Source organism: Symphalangus syndactylus, chromosome 1, assembly GCF_028878055.3.
Source record: "Symphalangus syndactylus isolate Jambi chromosome 1, NHGRI_mSymSyn1-v2.1_pri, whole genome shotgun sequence".
Classification (NCBI taxonomy): domain Eukaryota; kingdom Metazoa; phylum Chordata; class Mammalia; order Primates; family Hylobatidae; genus Symphalangus; species Symphalangus syndactylus.
The window spans coordinates 87330453-87344054 of record NC_072423.2 but is presented as its reverse complement, the minus strand read 5'-3'; the positions used below and the strand labels follow the sequence as shown (position 1 = coordinate 87344054).

The following is a 13602-nucleotide window of genomic DNA, read 5'->3' as shown; positions in this document are numbered from 1 at the left end:
GCTGAGTCTCACCTGAAACCTGCTATCCTCAGATGCTCACTCAAGGTCCTCAATGTATTAATAGTACCTGGGTACTGCTGTAGGTTATTCAGGGCTCAGGGTATCTTCTAGCAGGTGATGAATGCTATGAGGACTGGATCCTTTTTTTCAATGCAGAGGGGCCCCTTCCGGCCAAGCCTATGTCTAGAAATGTTGTCTGGGAGCCGGGGGCCTCACAAATCTGTTTGGTGCCTTATCCTGTTGTGGCTGAGCTGATATCCAAGATGCAAGATGAAGTTCGCCTTACTGTTTCTTTTTCATTCCTCAAGCAGAGGGAAGGAGTCTCTTTAGGAGCTGTGAGCTATGCAGCCTGAGGTTAAGGAAGAGGTGATACCAGCTTTCCTTTCACTGACCCAGCTGGTGTCTCAGTATGTCAAGTGTCCCCCTAGTCCCCAATTTCTGAGCCTAATTCAGCACTAGGACTCACCTAAGAGTTGCAGTCCTTATGGCTTACACTGCCTTTCAAGTTTACTTGGAAACAGAGAACTGTAGGCCCTCTGTGGTGAGGTTTTCAGGCACTGAAGTTCTGACTGCTGGGATTGGTGATTCCCCTCGGGTTAGGACTGGTTTAAATGCTCCCTCTGTGTCCATGGGCAGGTGTTAGCTGAGTTTGGTCTAGTTTTCCTTTGTGTCTAACATGACAGCAATGAGTTCAATGCCTCATAATTGCTGTGTTCTTTCTACCCCTGTGCCCAGAGATACACTGTGCACCACACTACTGCTACTGAGGTTGTGAGGGATGGGGGTTGGTGATTCAAGATTGTTTTTTTCTGTCTCTTCAGTGCCTCTTTCAGGGATATGAAGTCAAAACCAGGTACTGTGACTGATCACTTGATTTTTGGCTCTCATGAAGATATTTTTTTCTGTGTAGTTGTTAACTTGGTGCCTTGTGGGGTATGGGGAAATGATTAGTGGAGACTTCTATTCTGCCACTTGCTTTGCTTCTCCTCCCCATTATAAACTATATAAAAAATATTTAATGGCTCAAGAAATTACTTAAGTAATACTCAATATAGAAAAAAAAATGTGTTCTCTCAACTATCCACAGTGTGCTGTCAATTATGGAATAAAAAATATGTATTGACTAGATGAAATGGACCATTTTTTTAAAAGGATGATTAGTTTACTGTATAACTCTATAAACTTTGATATGGATTTAACAAATTAATTGTTTACATTTATGAATATGTAAAAATTCTTTGATAGATTATGTGAACCACTTTTGGTTCAAAAAGTAGAGTAACTAAAACTATAAAACTCAATGCCTTACATAGCAAGAATGTGCAGACAGTATTAAATTCTCACTGATAATTTTTAATATGTCATCTGGAGTAGATGATTTAGGTTTGTAAGAAGATATAAACTGCCTAAGGGTAGAGAAGCACTCTCTACGGAATCATAGAGTCATTAAAAGAATTCGATATTTGGCCTCATATTCCAGATATTGCCACTGGTTAGTTTTGTGACCTGGGGGAAGACATTTATTTTTTTTCTCAGCAGCAGCTTCCTTATTTGTGTAAAAATAACTCTTGCTTTTCTCATGTTATAAATTATTACAATTTGTGAAGTTTCTTTCACTTCCAGAAAGTGGGTAAATTTTTTTTAAATTAGAGATAGTATCTCACCCTGTTCCCCAGGCTGAAGTGCAGTGGTGAAATAGCTTACTGAGATCTCAAATTTCTGGGCTCAAGTAATCTTTCCATCTCAGTTTGCTGAGTATTTGGGACTATAGACACATGCCACTACATCTGGCTAATTAAAAACCAAAATTTTAAAGACTGGGGTTTTATTGGGTTGCCCTGGCTTGTATCAAATTTCTGCCCTCAAGCGATCCGCCTGCCTCAGCTTCCCAAGTAGCTGGTATTACCGATGTGAGCCACCGCACCCAGTATAAAAATTTTATAACTTATATTTTCCCATGTTTTAATCTCAATGTCTTCAAAATGTAATGTTGATCAGATTCTTTTAGATAGCTTTTTATAACATACAGATTGCCAGGCACTCTGGGAACCTCTGATTTACCTGATCTGGAAAAGTTCTTGTACTGTTAACAAACAAGCCTAATTGATCTTGAAGTAGATGGTGTGAGGAACACATATTGAAAAACAATTTTGTCTCTATTACAAAGCTAATTCCAGTCCCTCCGAAACTTTTCTCCAGTAATTGATTTTTCTTCTTAAACTTACAATGCCCCTCCCTGTTGCTCCAATTTAGACAACCAGAGGACAAGGTATATGAAACTGAGTTCTCATTATTACAGTAACTTCCTTGAGGCATTCTTGGCTTTTTCCAAGCCACAAATGGTTGAAAGTATTAAGCCAGGTATTTTGCATTGAAATCAAACTTTCCAACTCTTTGTTTGCTCTACTGACATTATTTGAATAACGCTGCTGCTGTGCTATTTTTGCCAACAATGGAAAATTGACTTAATATTGTTCTAGAATAGCCTTTCAGCTACAAGAGGTTATATATAAATCAAAAGCTTCTTGAGTAAAACTTCTTAGAATTGTAGAAGCTGCTCAATACGGAACATATTCTCAGTCTTCCTCTGGTCCACAAAGCCTCTGATTTCTTGTCTATGGACAGAATGTCTGGTTTAATCTACAGGAACCCATAACTTCCTGAAGCTTTATGCTTAACAGTGACAACGTGAGTCAGTTGAATTTTATTGTGTTTCAGTCCCTAGAGTGTTAGCTACAGAAACCTTTCCATTGCCATACTGAGAAAGTGCAGCAGGCAGTGTGCCTGCAGGTCTACAAAGAAACTTCAGGTAAGCAGAATTATTTAGAACAGCCTTTTTATCTTGGCAGTTCAATTAATTTGGATTCTTGTTCTAAATCATTTGTATTTGTTAATGTATTTCTTTTCCCCTGCAAACCCTTGGAAGGAGCACTCCCCAGGGTCTCAATGTTGAGAATGAATTCTTCAAAACCTTTTAGGTACCTGAAACTGGAAATACTTCAGAAAAAGCCAGTGCGTATCCTTTTGAATTTGTAAAATGTCCAAATGCTTTCCTTGAATTATAAGTTATCAATATGCTTGTACCTTTCTGTGACACCCTCTAGATGTGCATAGTAATACTGTTAGCAAAAAAAAAAAAAAAAAAAGAATCCGTATTCTCCTTGCCTCCAATCCTGCTTCTAAAGTATTATTGGTTTATTAGCATAGAAAAATCTTCCTTATTCCTTCTGTGTCATGTGGCTAGAATAAAACAATGTTTTTCTGTTGCTCTCTGCCAAATTTCTATCCATTTATTGAAATATTTGGCACCTGGCATCCTAATTTTTCTCTCCAACAAACTTCTGCTACATCCTATTCATGTCTGTGGTACCTGAAACTCCCATTCCCTTCTTGGCTCCTACTCTGTTGACTTGGAGTTGAAGCCAACAGCCCTACATCCCAAACTGATCTACCTCTGAATGCCTCTGACATCTTACCCTCTAATAGTCTATTATCTGACCCCAATCTCTTATTTGTAAGTACATTTTTCCCTGTCTATTAACATTGCTATTCTTTGACTTCATCAAGTACTTTCTTCCATGGCTTTTTCTATATTTTCTTACTTTATTGGTCTCCAACCTACTTTACTTTTTTTCTTCTCTCTCTTAGATGCTACAGTTTGTGAATTTCAATCTCTCATTTCTATATACTCAAATGCTTTGTCCCTTATCTTTTTTGCTACACCAGCCCTGAAGAAACCAACCTCGGTTTGTTTTAATTTGTCTTCTCTGCTTCTACTCTCAGGGTGCTGAGCTCAATATATTGTTGAGTAACACTTCCAAATCATAGTGTCCATCTTTACACGATCCTAAGCATGCTTGCTAGTCCTTGCTAATTCTAGTCCACTCTTTCTCCCATTAACATCAAAAGCCATTTAAACCCTAACTGTTTCCCATAAAATCCTACTTCCTTTTCTCGACACTTTCTTGGCATACTCCCTCACCCACTCACTGCTAAAAAGTGATTTTGGAAGTAGGAAAAAATTTTACCTCTTCCTGGAAACAGACATTCAAAAATAACTTGCCAACTCTGCTCTTTTTTTCTAACCCTGTGTACTCCCATATAAAATTAGTCCTCACTTAACATTGTCAATAGGTTCTTGGAAACTGCAATTTCAAATGAAACAACATATAACAAAATTAATTTTACCATAAGCTAATTAATATAAAGAAGAGTTAAGTTCCTACAGCATATTTCTGGTCACAAAAACATCACCAAACTTATAAATAAAGAACCCAAACACTTCTAATATAAAACAATGAACTAAATGGAAGCTGTATATACATTTAATAAATATTAATAAAAACAAGTAAGATAATTATTTATCTAATTTTTGGTGAGTCGGTGTGTGATGGTGGTCACAGTAGTGGTGGGTTAAATTGAGAAATAAATGTTTGCAAAGCAAAAGTTGTAAGGAGCACCTCTTGCCTCTATGAAGTTAAAATTCAATCACAAATATGGTGGGCTCACTGAGTCCTTTGGCACAGCATTGTTTATTGTCATTCATTTGTATGATTATCATAGACTTTATGAATTTTTGTTTTATTATGAATGTTTCATTCATTCATTCATTCATTCATTTTTCAACTGGCTTTTTCCAGTTCAGGGGAGCAAGTGACTGAAGCCTATCCTGGTAGCTCAGAGCACAAGGCAGGAACCCACCCCAGACTGGACACCCTTCCATCACAGGGCATGCACACACACACACACACGTACACACACATACACACACGTACACACACACACACAGTCTCACTCATCCTGGGACAATTTAGACATGTCAATTAACTAATGTACACATTTTTGAGATGTGAGAGGAAACGGGATTATCCAGAGAAAATCCATGCAGACATGAGAGAACAGGCAAACTGCACATAGACGGTGGTCCAGCCAGGAATTGATGTTTTTCTCTTCACCATTGTAATGAAAAGATATTAAACAAAATGACATTATTTGATGACCTGCTGTATACCTACATACATACACCTGCATCTGAATCCATCCTAATTTTTTTTCTGACTTCTCACTGGAAGAAGCATTCTTCCAGTCCAAAACTTAATTTAACAAGTATGCTGAGAACTATGGTTGACAATTACATGAATTAATCAACATAAAGAAGCTGAAATAGTGGTTGGCATTTTGTATATAAGGTCAATGAATTTCTGTCACCTATGTCCTGTTTACACATTGGCCTATTGACTTACATCTTACTTCTTGTAGTTAGCATAGGTATGCTTAACTCTCGTCTAATAAGATAAATGCCTTTTTTGAGCTCTTGTACCTCTCCTCTGTCCTTCGATACTCTCATGTTCTTCTTCCTTTCCTGGTCAAGCTCTTTGAAAAAGTTACCTTCACTTCCTCACATTTCATTCCACATCTCTTACCAAGTCAGTAATCAACTCCTAACTCCAAAATGCACTGCCATCTTTAGTACTCATATCTTTTAGCTGCTCAGCAGCCTTTGACTGCTTTGATCACTCTTTCCTTGAAGTTGATTGCTCTCCTCTATGGAATATGCTACAAAAGCCCACAGAATGGGCAGAATTCTGTGCCATTTGGTTAGTGCACCCATCATCCTAGACAGTGACAGAAACACATTAGCTTTTTCTAGATCTGTGGTTTGCCTCAAAATATCTATTTTGTGTCACCAGATTTATTCAAGCAAGTTACATATAGTCCATCTTTGAAGTTGCAGTTTTCTTCATTTATGTTTCTGTCCGGTGGAATGGTCACCTTCACTGGATTAAAGGTCTTTAAAATGTCCTTCAGAACCTTGTATATACACAAATTACCACCATGCTAAACACTTCACATACCTTTTCTGGCAATGAAATCCTCATGACAACCTACAAAGTAGATATTACTATCCCCATTTTATAGATAATGCAACTGAGGCAGAGACTCAAATAATTTGACTTACCTAAGGTGACCCAGATAGCCAGAGGAGGAGCCAGGGGTGGAGTTTTGGTTTGTTTGATTCCAAAGCCCATGTTGTTAGCCACTGTGCTTCCTTTTGTATTGATTATGGCTATATACTTACATATATACATGCATACATAGATGTCATATGTACTGAGTTTTCTAGGATTGCAAAAAATATTAATGGCTTCCTTGCAAACCATCAAAATGGTGTAGAAAATTTTCTATTTGTTGGTTCTTGGAAAAGATGGCCATTCTTATATATTGCCTTCAAGTATCATATGAGGTATTACATATTTATATATATTGTCAGCCATGTGTATATGGCTGGAAGAAAGTTCAAAAGTTCATATTTATATCTTATTTATATACTACTTTGTTTCAGAAAGACTTTCAGGTGGGTATATGCAAATGTACATATACACAGATAACCATTCACCTATGCATCTTTATATTATTATTTTTTAATTTTTATTTTATTTTATTTTATTTTAATTTATTTTATTTTATTTTATTTTATTTTTTGAGATAGAGCCTCACACTGTCACCCAAGCTGGAATGCAGTGGTGTGATATCAGATCACTGCAACCTCCTCTTCCTTGGTTCAAGCGATTCTCCTGCCTCAGCCTCCTGAGTAGCTGGGACTACTGGCACTCACCACCACACCCGGGTAGTTTTTTGTATTTTCAGTAGAGACGGGGTTTCGCTATGTTGGCCAGGCTGATCTCAAACTCCTGACCTTGTGATCTGCCCGCCTTGGCCTCCCAAAGTGCTGGGATTACAGGCTGAGCCACTGCACCTGGCCTGCATCTTTATATTATTAATTTGGGATTACATCATATGTTTTCCTGACTTTGTAACACAGATGTTTTCCTATGTCATTAAACACTCTTCAAAGACATTATTTTGATAGTTGCCTGGTAATCTATTATTTGGATATACCATCATCAACTTGATCATTTCTTCATAATGAATTTTGTGTTATATCTAATATGCAGTATGATATTACAATAAATTTTCTTATGTTTACCTCCTTAAACATGTCTATTATTATTTCCTTGGGATGAGTTTCTAGATGTGGAATTACTGAATAAAAGGGTTTGGTTTATTTTTAAGGTTGCTAACATATAATTCCAATTGCTAGATCTTGCCAATTTCTACTTGGTGGTATCATCACTAATCAACAATTTTTTCTTCCTATGGTTTTGTTCCTTAGGAGAAAAGGGACTACGCACAATATAGTCTGCAAGGTGTTTTTTTTTTTTCAGAAGATTACATTCTTTCTTCATAGCTGAAAATAGTACCCATGCTATGGGAACATTAGAGCAAGTGTTTCAATGCTTGGGGTTGGGGGGCTCTCCAGAGGGACAATCCCTGAAGAGATGCATTATTTTTTATTTGTGTCTGGAAAGCTGAAGCCATTCACTCTCCATATTCTTTTACTGATTTGAATCAAATGAGCATGGGAGATATATTTTGCCAGATATGTTAATGTACTTTTTAAGTGGAATTGTATGGAGATTACTAAGGAGCCTTGAGGTCTAGTTGCACCTCTGGGCTTTAGTTTCTCATTTGTAAACTGAAAAGTTTGGCCTAGATAATTTCTAAAGCCCATTGCTGCTAATAGTGTATGATATCCCTGGTGACTTCTCCTTCCTCTTCTTTCTGGACACCTATCATATCTCTCTAGGTATTTCTGTTTTTGTGTTTATTTCCTTAGATCATCTTCTTGAGGGAAAGAAGCTGAAGTGCTACATAAGATGCTTGTGCTTCATAATGCTCAGAAGCTGCAGATTCTGTATAAATCCTTAGAAAAGAGCATCCCTGAATCCATAAAGGTAACGGAGTAGGAGGAGATCAAAGGAGAAGAGGGTTGAGTTGAGAAGAGGACAGATTCAGGGTTCATAACCTTAATGGGGAGATGGGAATGCAAGTCTAAAGTGAGAATCTGTGCAAAGATGACCTTAATATCTATATTCAGTCAATCACCAACTTTGCTTCCTTTCTGTGGCCTCTTAAACATCTTTTGAATTTATCTTTCTGCTGTCTTTGGTGTACTTTGTCATCTCTTCCTGGTAATTGCAATACCTCCTTGTCTCCAATCTTAACAGCCTAGTTACAACTTTGTGATGAGAGTCATCTATATGACACATAAAGGATCATATCACTCCCTGGTTTTAAAATTTGCCATAGCAAATTTGCAGAGTCCTTCACCAGGGCTTAATTGGGTTACAGGGTTTATCCCAAAATTCTCCAGCCTTTTTTATTTTGCCTCTCAACATTCTCCTGCCATATACCACATGCTACAAATATTGAGCCCCTCACAATTCAGTAGGCATGATATCATCTGCCATACTCTTAGTCATTTCACTCATGCTTTTTCTCCTATTTGTAATAACTTGCTTTCATTCTCTAGTTTGCCAGAAAAAGGCATAACATATTCATCAAGACCCAGTTCAGATATTGCTTCTGATATTGTAAGTTTCCTTATCACTTCCTAGACAGGTAGTGCTTTTCCTCCTTGGGATCCTATACCACCATACACATATATCACTCAGACCACGTGTCTTACGATGGTTGAACTATGTACTCTCTATCCTTCTAAACTTAACTTTAGGGTTGTAGCCATATCATATTCACCTTTGAGTTTTTCATGCTTAAGACAGACCTGATACATAATAGATGCCAAATAAATAGTATGTTATGAAATAAAGAAAGAAAAAAATGAGAAAATGGCATGAATTTTTTAGAAATGAATGAATATCAGGGAAGCCAGTTCTTAATGACTCAGGCATTAACTTGGATTTTTGTGGATGCTTATTGGGCCCTCTAGCAGCATAACTCTCAATGAGTAGCCCAATGAGCCATCCTGGAAGCACTGGCCCCATCCTAAGTCCTCCTAGACTTCTTATCCTTATTTCTCATGCCATGTCTTATTTCTCCACATATAAGACTCTATATTGGAGAAGAACTTCATCCTCTCCTGCTTTGTTCTGTTGCATTGTAGGTATATGGCGCCATTTTCAACATTAAAGATAAAAACCCTTTCAACATGGAGGTGCTGGTAGATGCCTGGCCAGATTACCAGATGGTCATTACTCGGCCTCAGAAACAGGTAGGAGCAATAGTTACTGAATACCAGGGTAGTCACTCTCCAGACGTTCTCTGCATGGCAATGAGGGAACTGAAACTGCATGGCAATGAGGGAAATGAGGGGTGGTGAGAAGAACATTGACACTGTTGATGTATGCAGGTTTTGGAAGGGCTGTTTGGGAGAGAGGGTAGGGCAGTGAGATAAGGCTTGAACTTAGATCCAGTGATCAGTAATCCAGGATGTGTAAATAAAATTAGGATTCCACCCAGTCAATCTATTCTACCAAGATTCTGATCATAGGAATACATCACAACCTAGACTTCTATGGCTGAAAGTGATTAAGTAGTGTTTTCACCTGCAAGGACTCCCAAGGGGAAGTGTCAACAGCAGAGGGTAGGCAGGCATATGGAGGCAGACTGAGCTGTCTATTCTAGGTACTACTCTGGCTCTGGAATGATGGTTCTTTCCAAAACTTCATCTATTCACATGCACACCAAGAGCCAATCACTGAGCCAGCCCCAGAGTGCTGGGTCAGGATTAGCACAGGTGACACCTTGTCAAAAATCCGGAGCCGTGCCAAACCTGTTCGTTATATTTCTTTCCATACCTTAGGCACCTTCACTTTTAAATCCTTAACATACACCATTTTGGGTACACTTCCCATTCTAGACAATGGAGTTATTTACTCACCCTCTCAAGGGCAGATCACTTTAGTGCCGTAGAAGAAAGAAACAATCTTCAGTGTATCAAGAGTGAGTTATTCTTGAAGTGACTCCAAGGCCATTTTCTACACCTATCTCAGAAAAACAGAATATTTCAAACAATTAAATCTCTAGCACTCTAGACCTATGCAAGAACATTTTGTAAATTGTAGTGCTATGTAAATATAATTGATATTTGTTATATCAGGAGATGAAAGATGACCAGGATCATTATACCAACACTTACCACATCTTCACCAAAGCTCCTGACAAGTTAGAGGAAGTCCTGTCATACTCCAGTGTAATCAACTGGGAGCAAACTTTGCAGATCCAAGGTAACTAGTCTGAGTTAAAAGTAAAAGATCCATGGTTTATTCCTAGCCGATATGGAAGGCATAAAGCAGTACTTGTCTTTCTGCTTTCTCCAGGTTGCCAAGAGGGCCTGGATGAAGCAATAAGAAAGGCTGCAACTTCAAAATCAGTGCAGGTAGATTACACGAAAACCATGCTCTTTATACCAGAATTACCAAAGAAGCACAAGACCTCAAGTAATGAAAAGATGGAGTTATTTAAAGTGGATGATGATAACAAGTAAGATTTTACCTTTTGCTTCCCAAATTCCTTGATAGAATTATTGAGTTGCCACAAAGGCTGTACTTGGAAATGTAGGATTTGAGACTAAATTATGATGGGGTACACAATTGCATGGGTAAAGAAAGGGAGTTATGTTAGCAACTGTGTACTGAGCATGGACAGAGCCTTCATTAGAGAAGGTCTTTATGCATATTATTTCACTTAGGGCTCACAAGGATCCTTCTGAGACGGTAATGGACATCATGGTGACATGGAAAAATGTTTACTGAAACTATTTATGTCTTACAAAATGCTGCATGCTTATAGAAAATACATAAGTATATAAAATAAAAAATAAAATCTGTCCACTTGGGTTCCCCTGCCAGGTGTAAATATTTTTGACACTGATATGTATGCTTTTAGTACCCTATATGAGTTATGTATTTATTTTTGCAACATGTATACATACTTTACTGCAACTTCTGCAATGAATATCATCATAAATAGATCATTGCACAGTTGTGTAAATATATCTGAAAGATGAATTACTAGAATTAAAATTGTTGAGTCAAAGAATATGCATACTAAATAAATGGTGTTACCAAACTAGATGGCAAGATTTCCATGAATTTAATGTGTGGTATCATAACTTATGAAACAACCTAAACATCCAATAATGGGGAAATGGATACGTTTATTGTAGTACATTGAAACATTAGAATACTATGGAGACATTAAAAAGAATGAAGCAACTCTACACGACAGACTATAAAATATTTCCAAAATAGATTGCTACAAGAAAAAATAAGGTGGATAGAACAATGTATATAATATGCTACAATTTGTGTAAATAAACAAATGTACATATACATCTAAAATTGCATAGAATAACTGGAAAGTTGTAAAAATATATTGGCATTAGTGATTGCTTCTAGAGAAAGTAACTGGCTAATAGGAGATCAGAGAAAGAAGAGAGATTTGCTTTCCTCTAGTAATCCATTTATGCTTTATAATTGTATTACTAATTGAAAAAATAGAATTTAAACACACACTCACAGATACATTTGATTTAGCCAGAAAAGTCAACACTGTTCAACTCCTGCTTTGCCCCACCAGTGTTCACATGAGACACTTAAGGGAAACATATACACAGGGAAAATGATAAATGGGGATTAAATAATATTTAGTAGTATAACTCTGGAAATCTGGCGCGAAATACCTGCCCTAAGGTGATTCCTCTAAGCCTACATCGATATCTTGGTATCTTGCCATTCTAGGTTTGTCTATCCACAGGAGAGGGTACAGGAAAGGGTACTTGAGATCTTTCAGGAAGCAAGTACAGGATCAGGTGAAGTGAGCAAAAACAAAGCATCACCCATAGAAAACTTAGCGTTCTGTTACCCACCCACTGGCAAACATGAAGTGACTCTGAAACTGACAAACTTCTCAAAACTCTTCCTCACTGGACAGGGGCAAAAGTTCCTGGAGATCTTCTCTCTTCCACCATCCCCATATTTACAGAGGATATTACTGTAATTTCACAAGCAAGAAAACCGAGTAAACAAGAAAACATAACTTTTCCAAAAGAAAATAATCAGGATTAGAATCCCAATGGTTAGCACCAAAAGTGTAATATTCTTTTTCCTATATTGCAGCTTCTTAAACTGCGTTTCTGGGTATGTGATGAAGGGCTTTGGGACACATGAAGATGTAAGATCAGCATTGTTCTCATCTTCCTGTAAAATATGTTTTATTGGAATATCTGTTCAATGAAATACTATCTTGTATATTTAGATATCTTGTGGAGTAGAACTCAAAATGCACATGGTTTCATACATCATCTTTCAAGTAAATTCAGCCATGTGGAGGGCTTCTCTAGTCTATATTCTCACTCTTTTAGGGACATGTGTTCATTTTCTTCCTTAAGGCACTTAGTGGGATATTTTGAGATGTCCTGTAATATATCATGCTGTCTCTCTGCTATTAAATGGGCCGTAAAACACACAGTGTTCCCCCATCAACTATTTGGAAACATTTTGAAGCGGAAATAGAAAACGCAGTTGTTATGCATCTATTGCCTCCTCTAGGCTGTAGGGTCCTTAAGGAAAGGAATGGTGTTATATTTATTTTTTGCAATTCCAGTGTTTGGTAATATTGGCTGAATAAATGTTAAATTCTTTTTCTTCACAGGGAAGGAAACTTTTCAAACATGTTCTTAGATGCTTCACATGCAGGTCTTGTAAATGAACACTGGGCCTTTGGGAAAAATGAGAGGAGCTTGAAATATATTGAACGCTGCCTCCAGGATTTTCTAGGATTTGGTGTGCTGGGTCCAGAGGGCCAGCTTGTCTCTTGGATTGTGATGGAACAGTCCTGTGAGTTAAGAATGGGTTATACTATCCCCAGATACAGACACCAAGGCAACATGTTGCAAATTGGTTATCATCTTGAAAAGTATCTCTCTCAAAAAGAAATCCCATTTTATTTCCATGTGGCAGACAATAATGAGAAAAGCCTACAGGCACTGAAAAATTTGGGGTTTAAGATTTGTCCTTGTGGTTGGCATCAGTGGAAATGCACCCCCAAGAAATATTGCTGATTGATTCCATTGTCCATTTCAAATCTTTCTTATCAGTAAAAAAACATTAATTCAAACACAAGCATTGTGATCTACATTAGCACAAAATGCAACTGATTATCTAGGATCTGTGTATTACTTAAGCTCACCCTTAACATTTTTACCCTCCTTCTCCTCTATATTCTTACAGAAAATTAGAAGTTCAATCTTATGGTCTCATAATTTCCTTTATGATGACAGACATCTCAGAATTAAAATCACCCAATGCCAATCATTAGTGCCAAGATAACCCTTTAACGGCAACACTTTCTTAAATGAAGACAATTTCTTTCATGAAAAAATTCACTTTTATGACTTGCTTGTTAAAATAAAAAATCTGCTTTTAAAAGTGTCTCCTCTGGTATTCTTCCCTTCCTTCTACAAAGTTACCCAAAGGATTTTTAAAAAGCCCTCAGCATCATTGCTTTTTATTCTGAGTACCCTCTGAGGAGCTTTGAGATGCTCTGCTAAATTAAATTTTGTGGCCATGAGTGAAAATTTGGTTTTCTAACTTGCTTTTTATTACAAGGGGTTGCTAGGTTGAGTTGCAAATTTAAAGCTTAACTTTAAATTTTCAAGATAATTTTTATGTTTATGATGTATTAGTTTTGCCATTATAACAAATTATGATAAATATTATGACTTAAAGCAACACAATG

At 37.2% G+C, this 13602-nt stretch overlaps 1 protein-coding gene across 3 annotated transcripts in view; it reads left to right on the top strand.

Moving 5' to 3' along the window:
* The window catches only part of GLYATL2 (glycine-N-acyltransferase like 2), a 64202-nt gene extending 50924 nt beyond the window's left edge, over window positions 1-13278 (top strand). For all 3 annotated transcript variants that reach the window (XM_055270161.2, XM_055270065.2, XM_063628980.1), the window contains 6 exons: window positions 2719-2809; window positions 7679-7796; window positions 8966-9073; window positions 9962-10088; window positions 10182-10344; window positions 12517-13278. In XM_055270161.2, coding sequence (XP_055126136.2) covers window positions 7719-7796; window positions 8966-9073; window positions 9962-10088; window positions 10182-10344; window positions 12517-12925 — 885 coding nt within the window. In that variant the 5' untranslated portion in view covers window positions 2719-2809; window positions 7679-7718 and the 3' untranslated portion in view covers window positions 12926-13278. The remainder of the gene's footprint in view (window positions 1-2718; window positions 2810-7678; window positions 7797-8965; window positions 9074-9961; window positions 10089-10181; window positions 10345-12516) is intronic.
* Window positions 13279-13602: the final 324 nt, after the last annotated feature.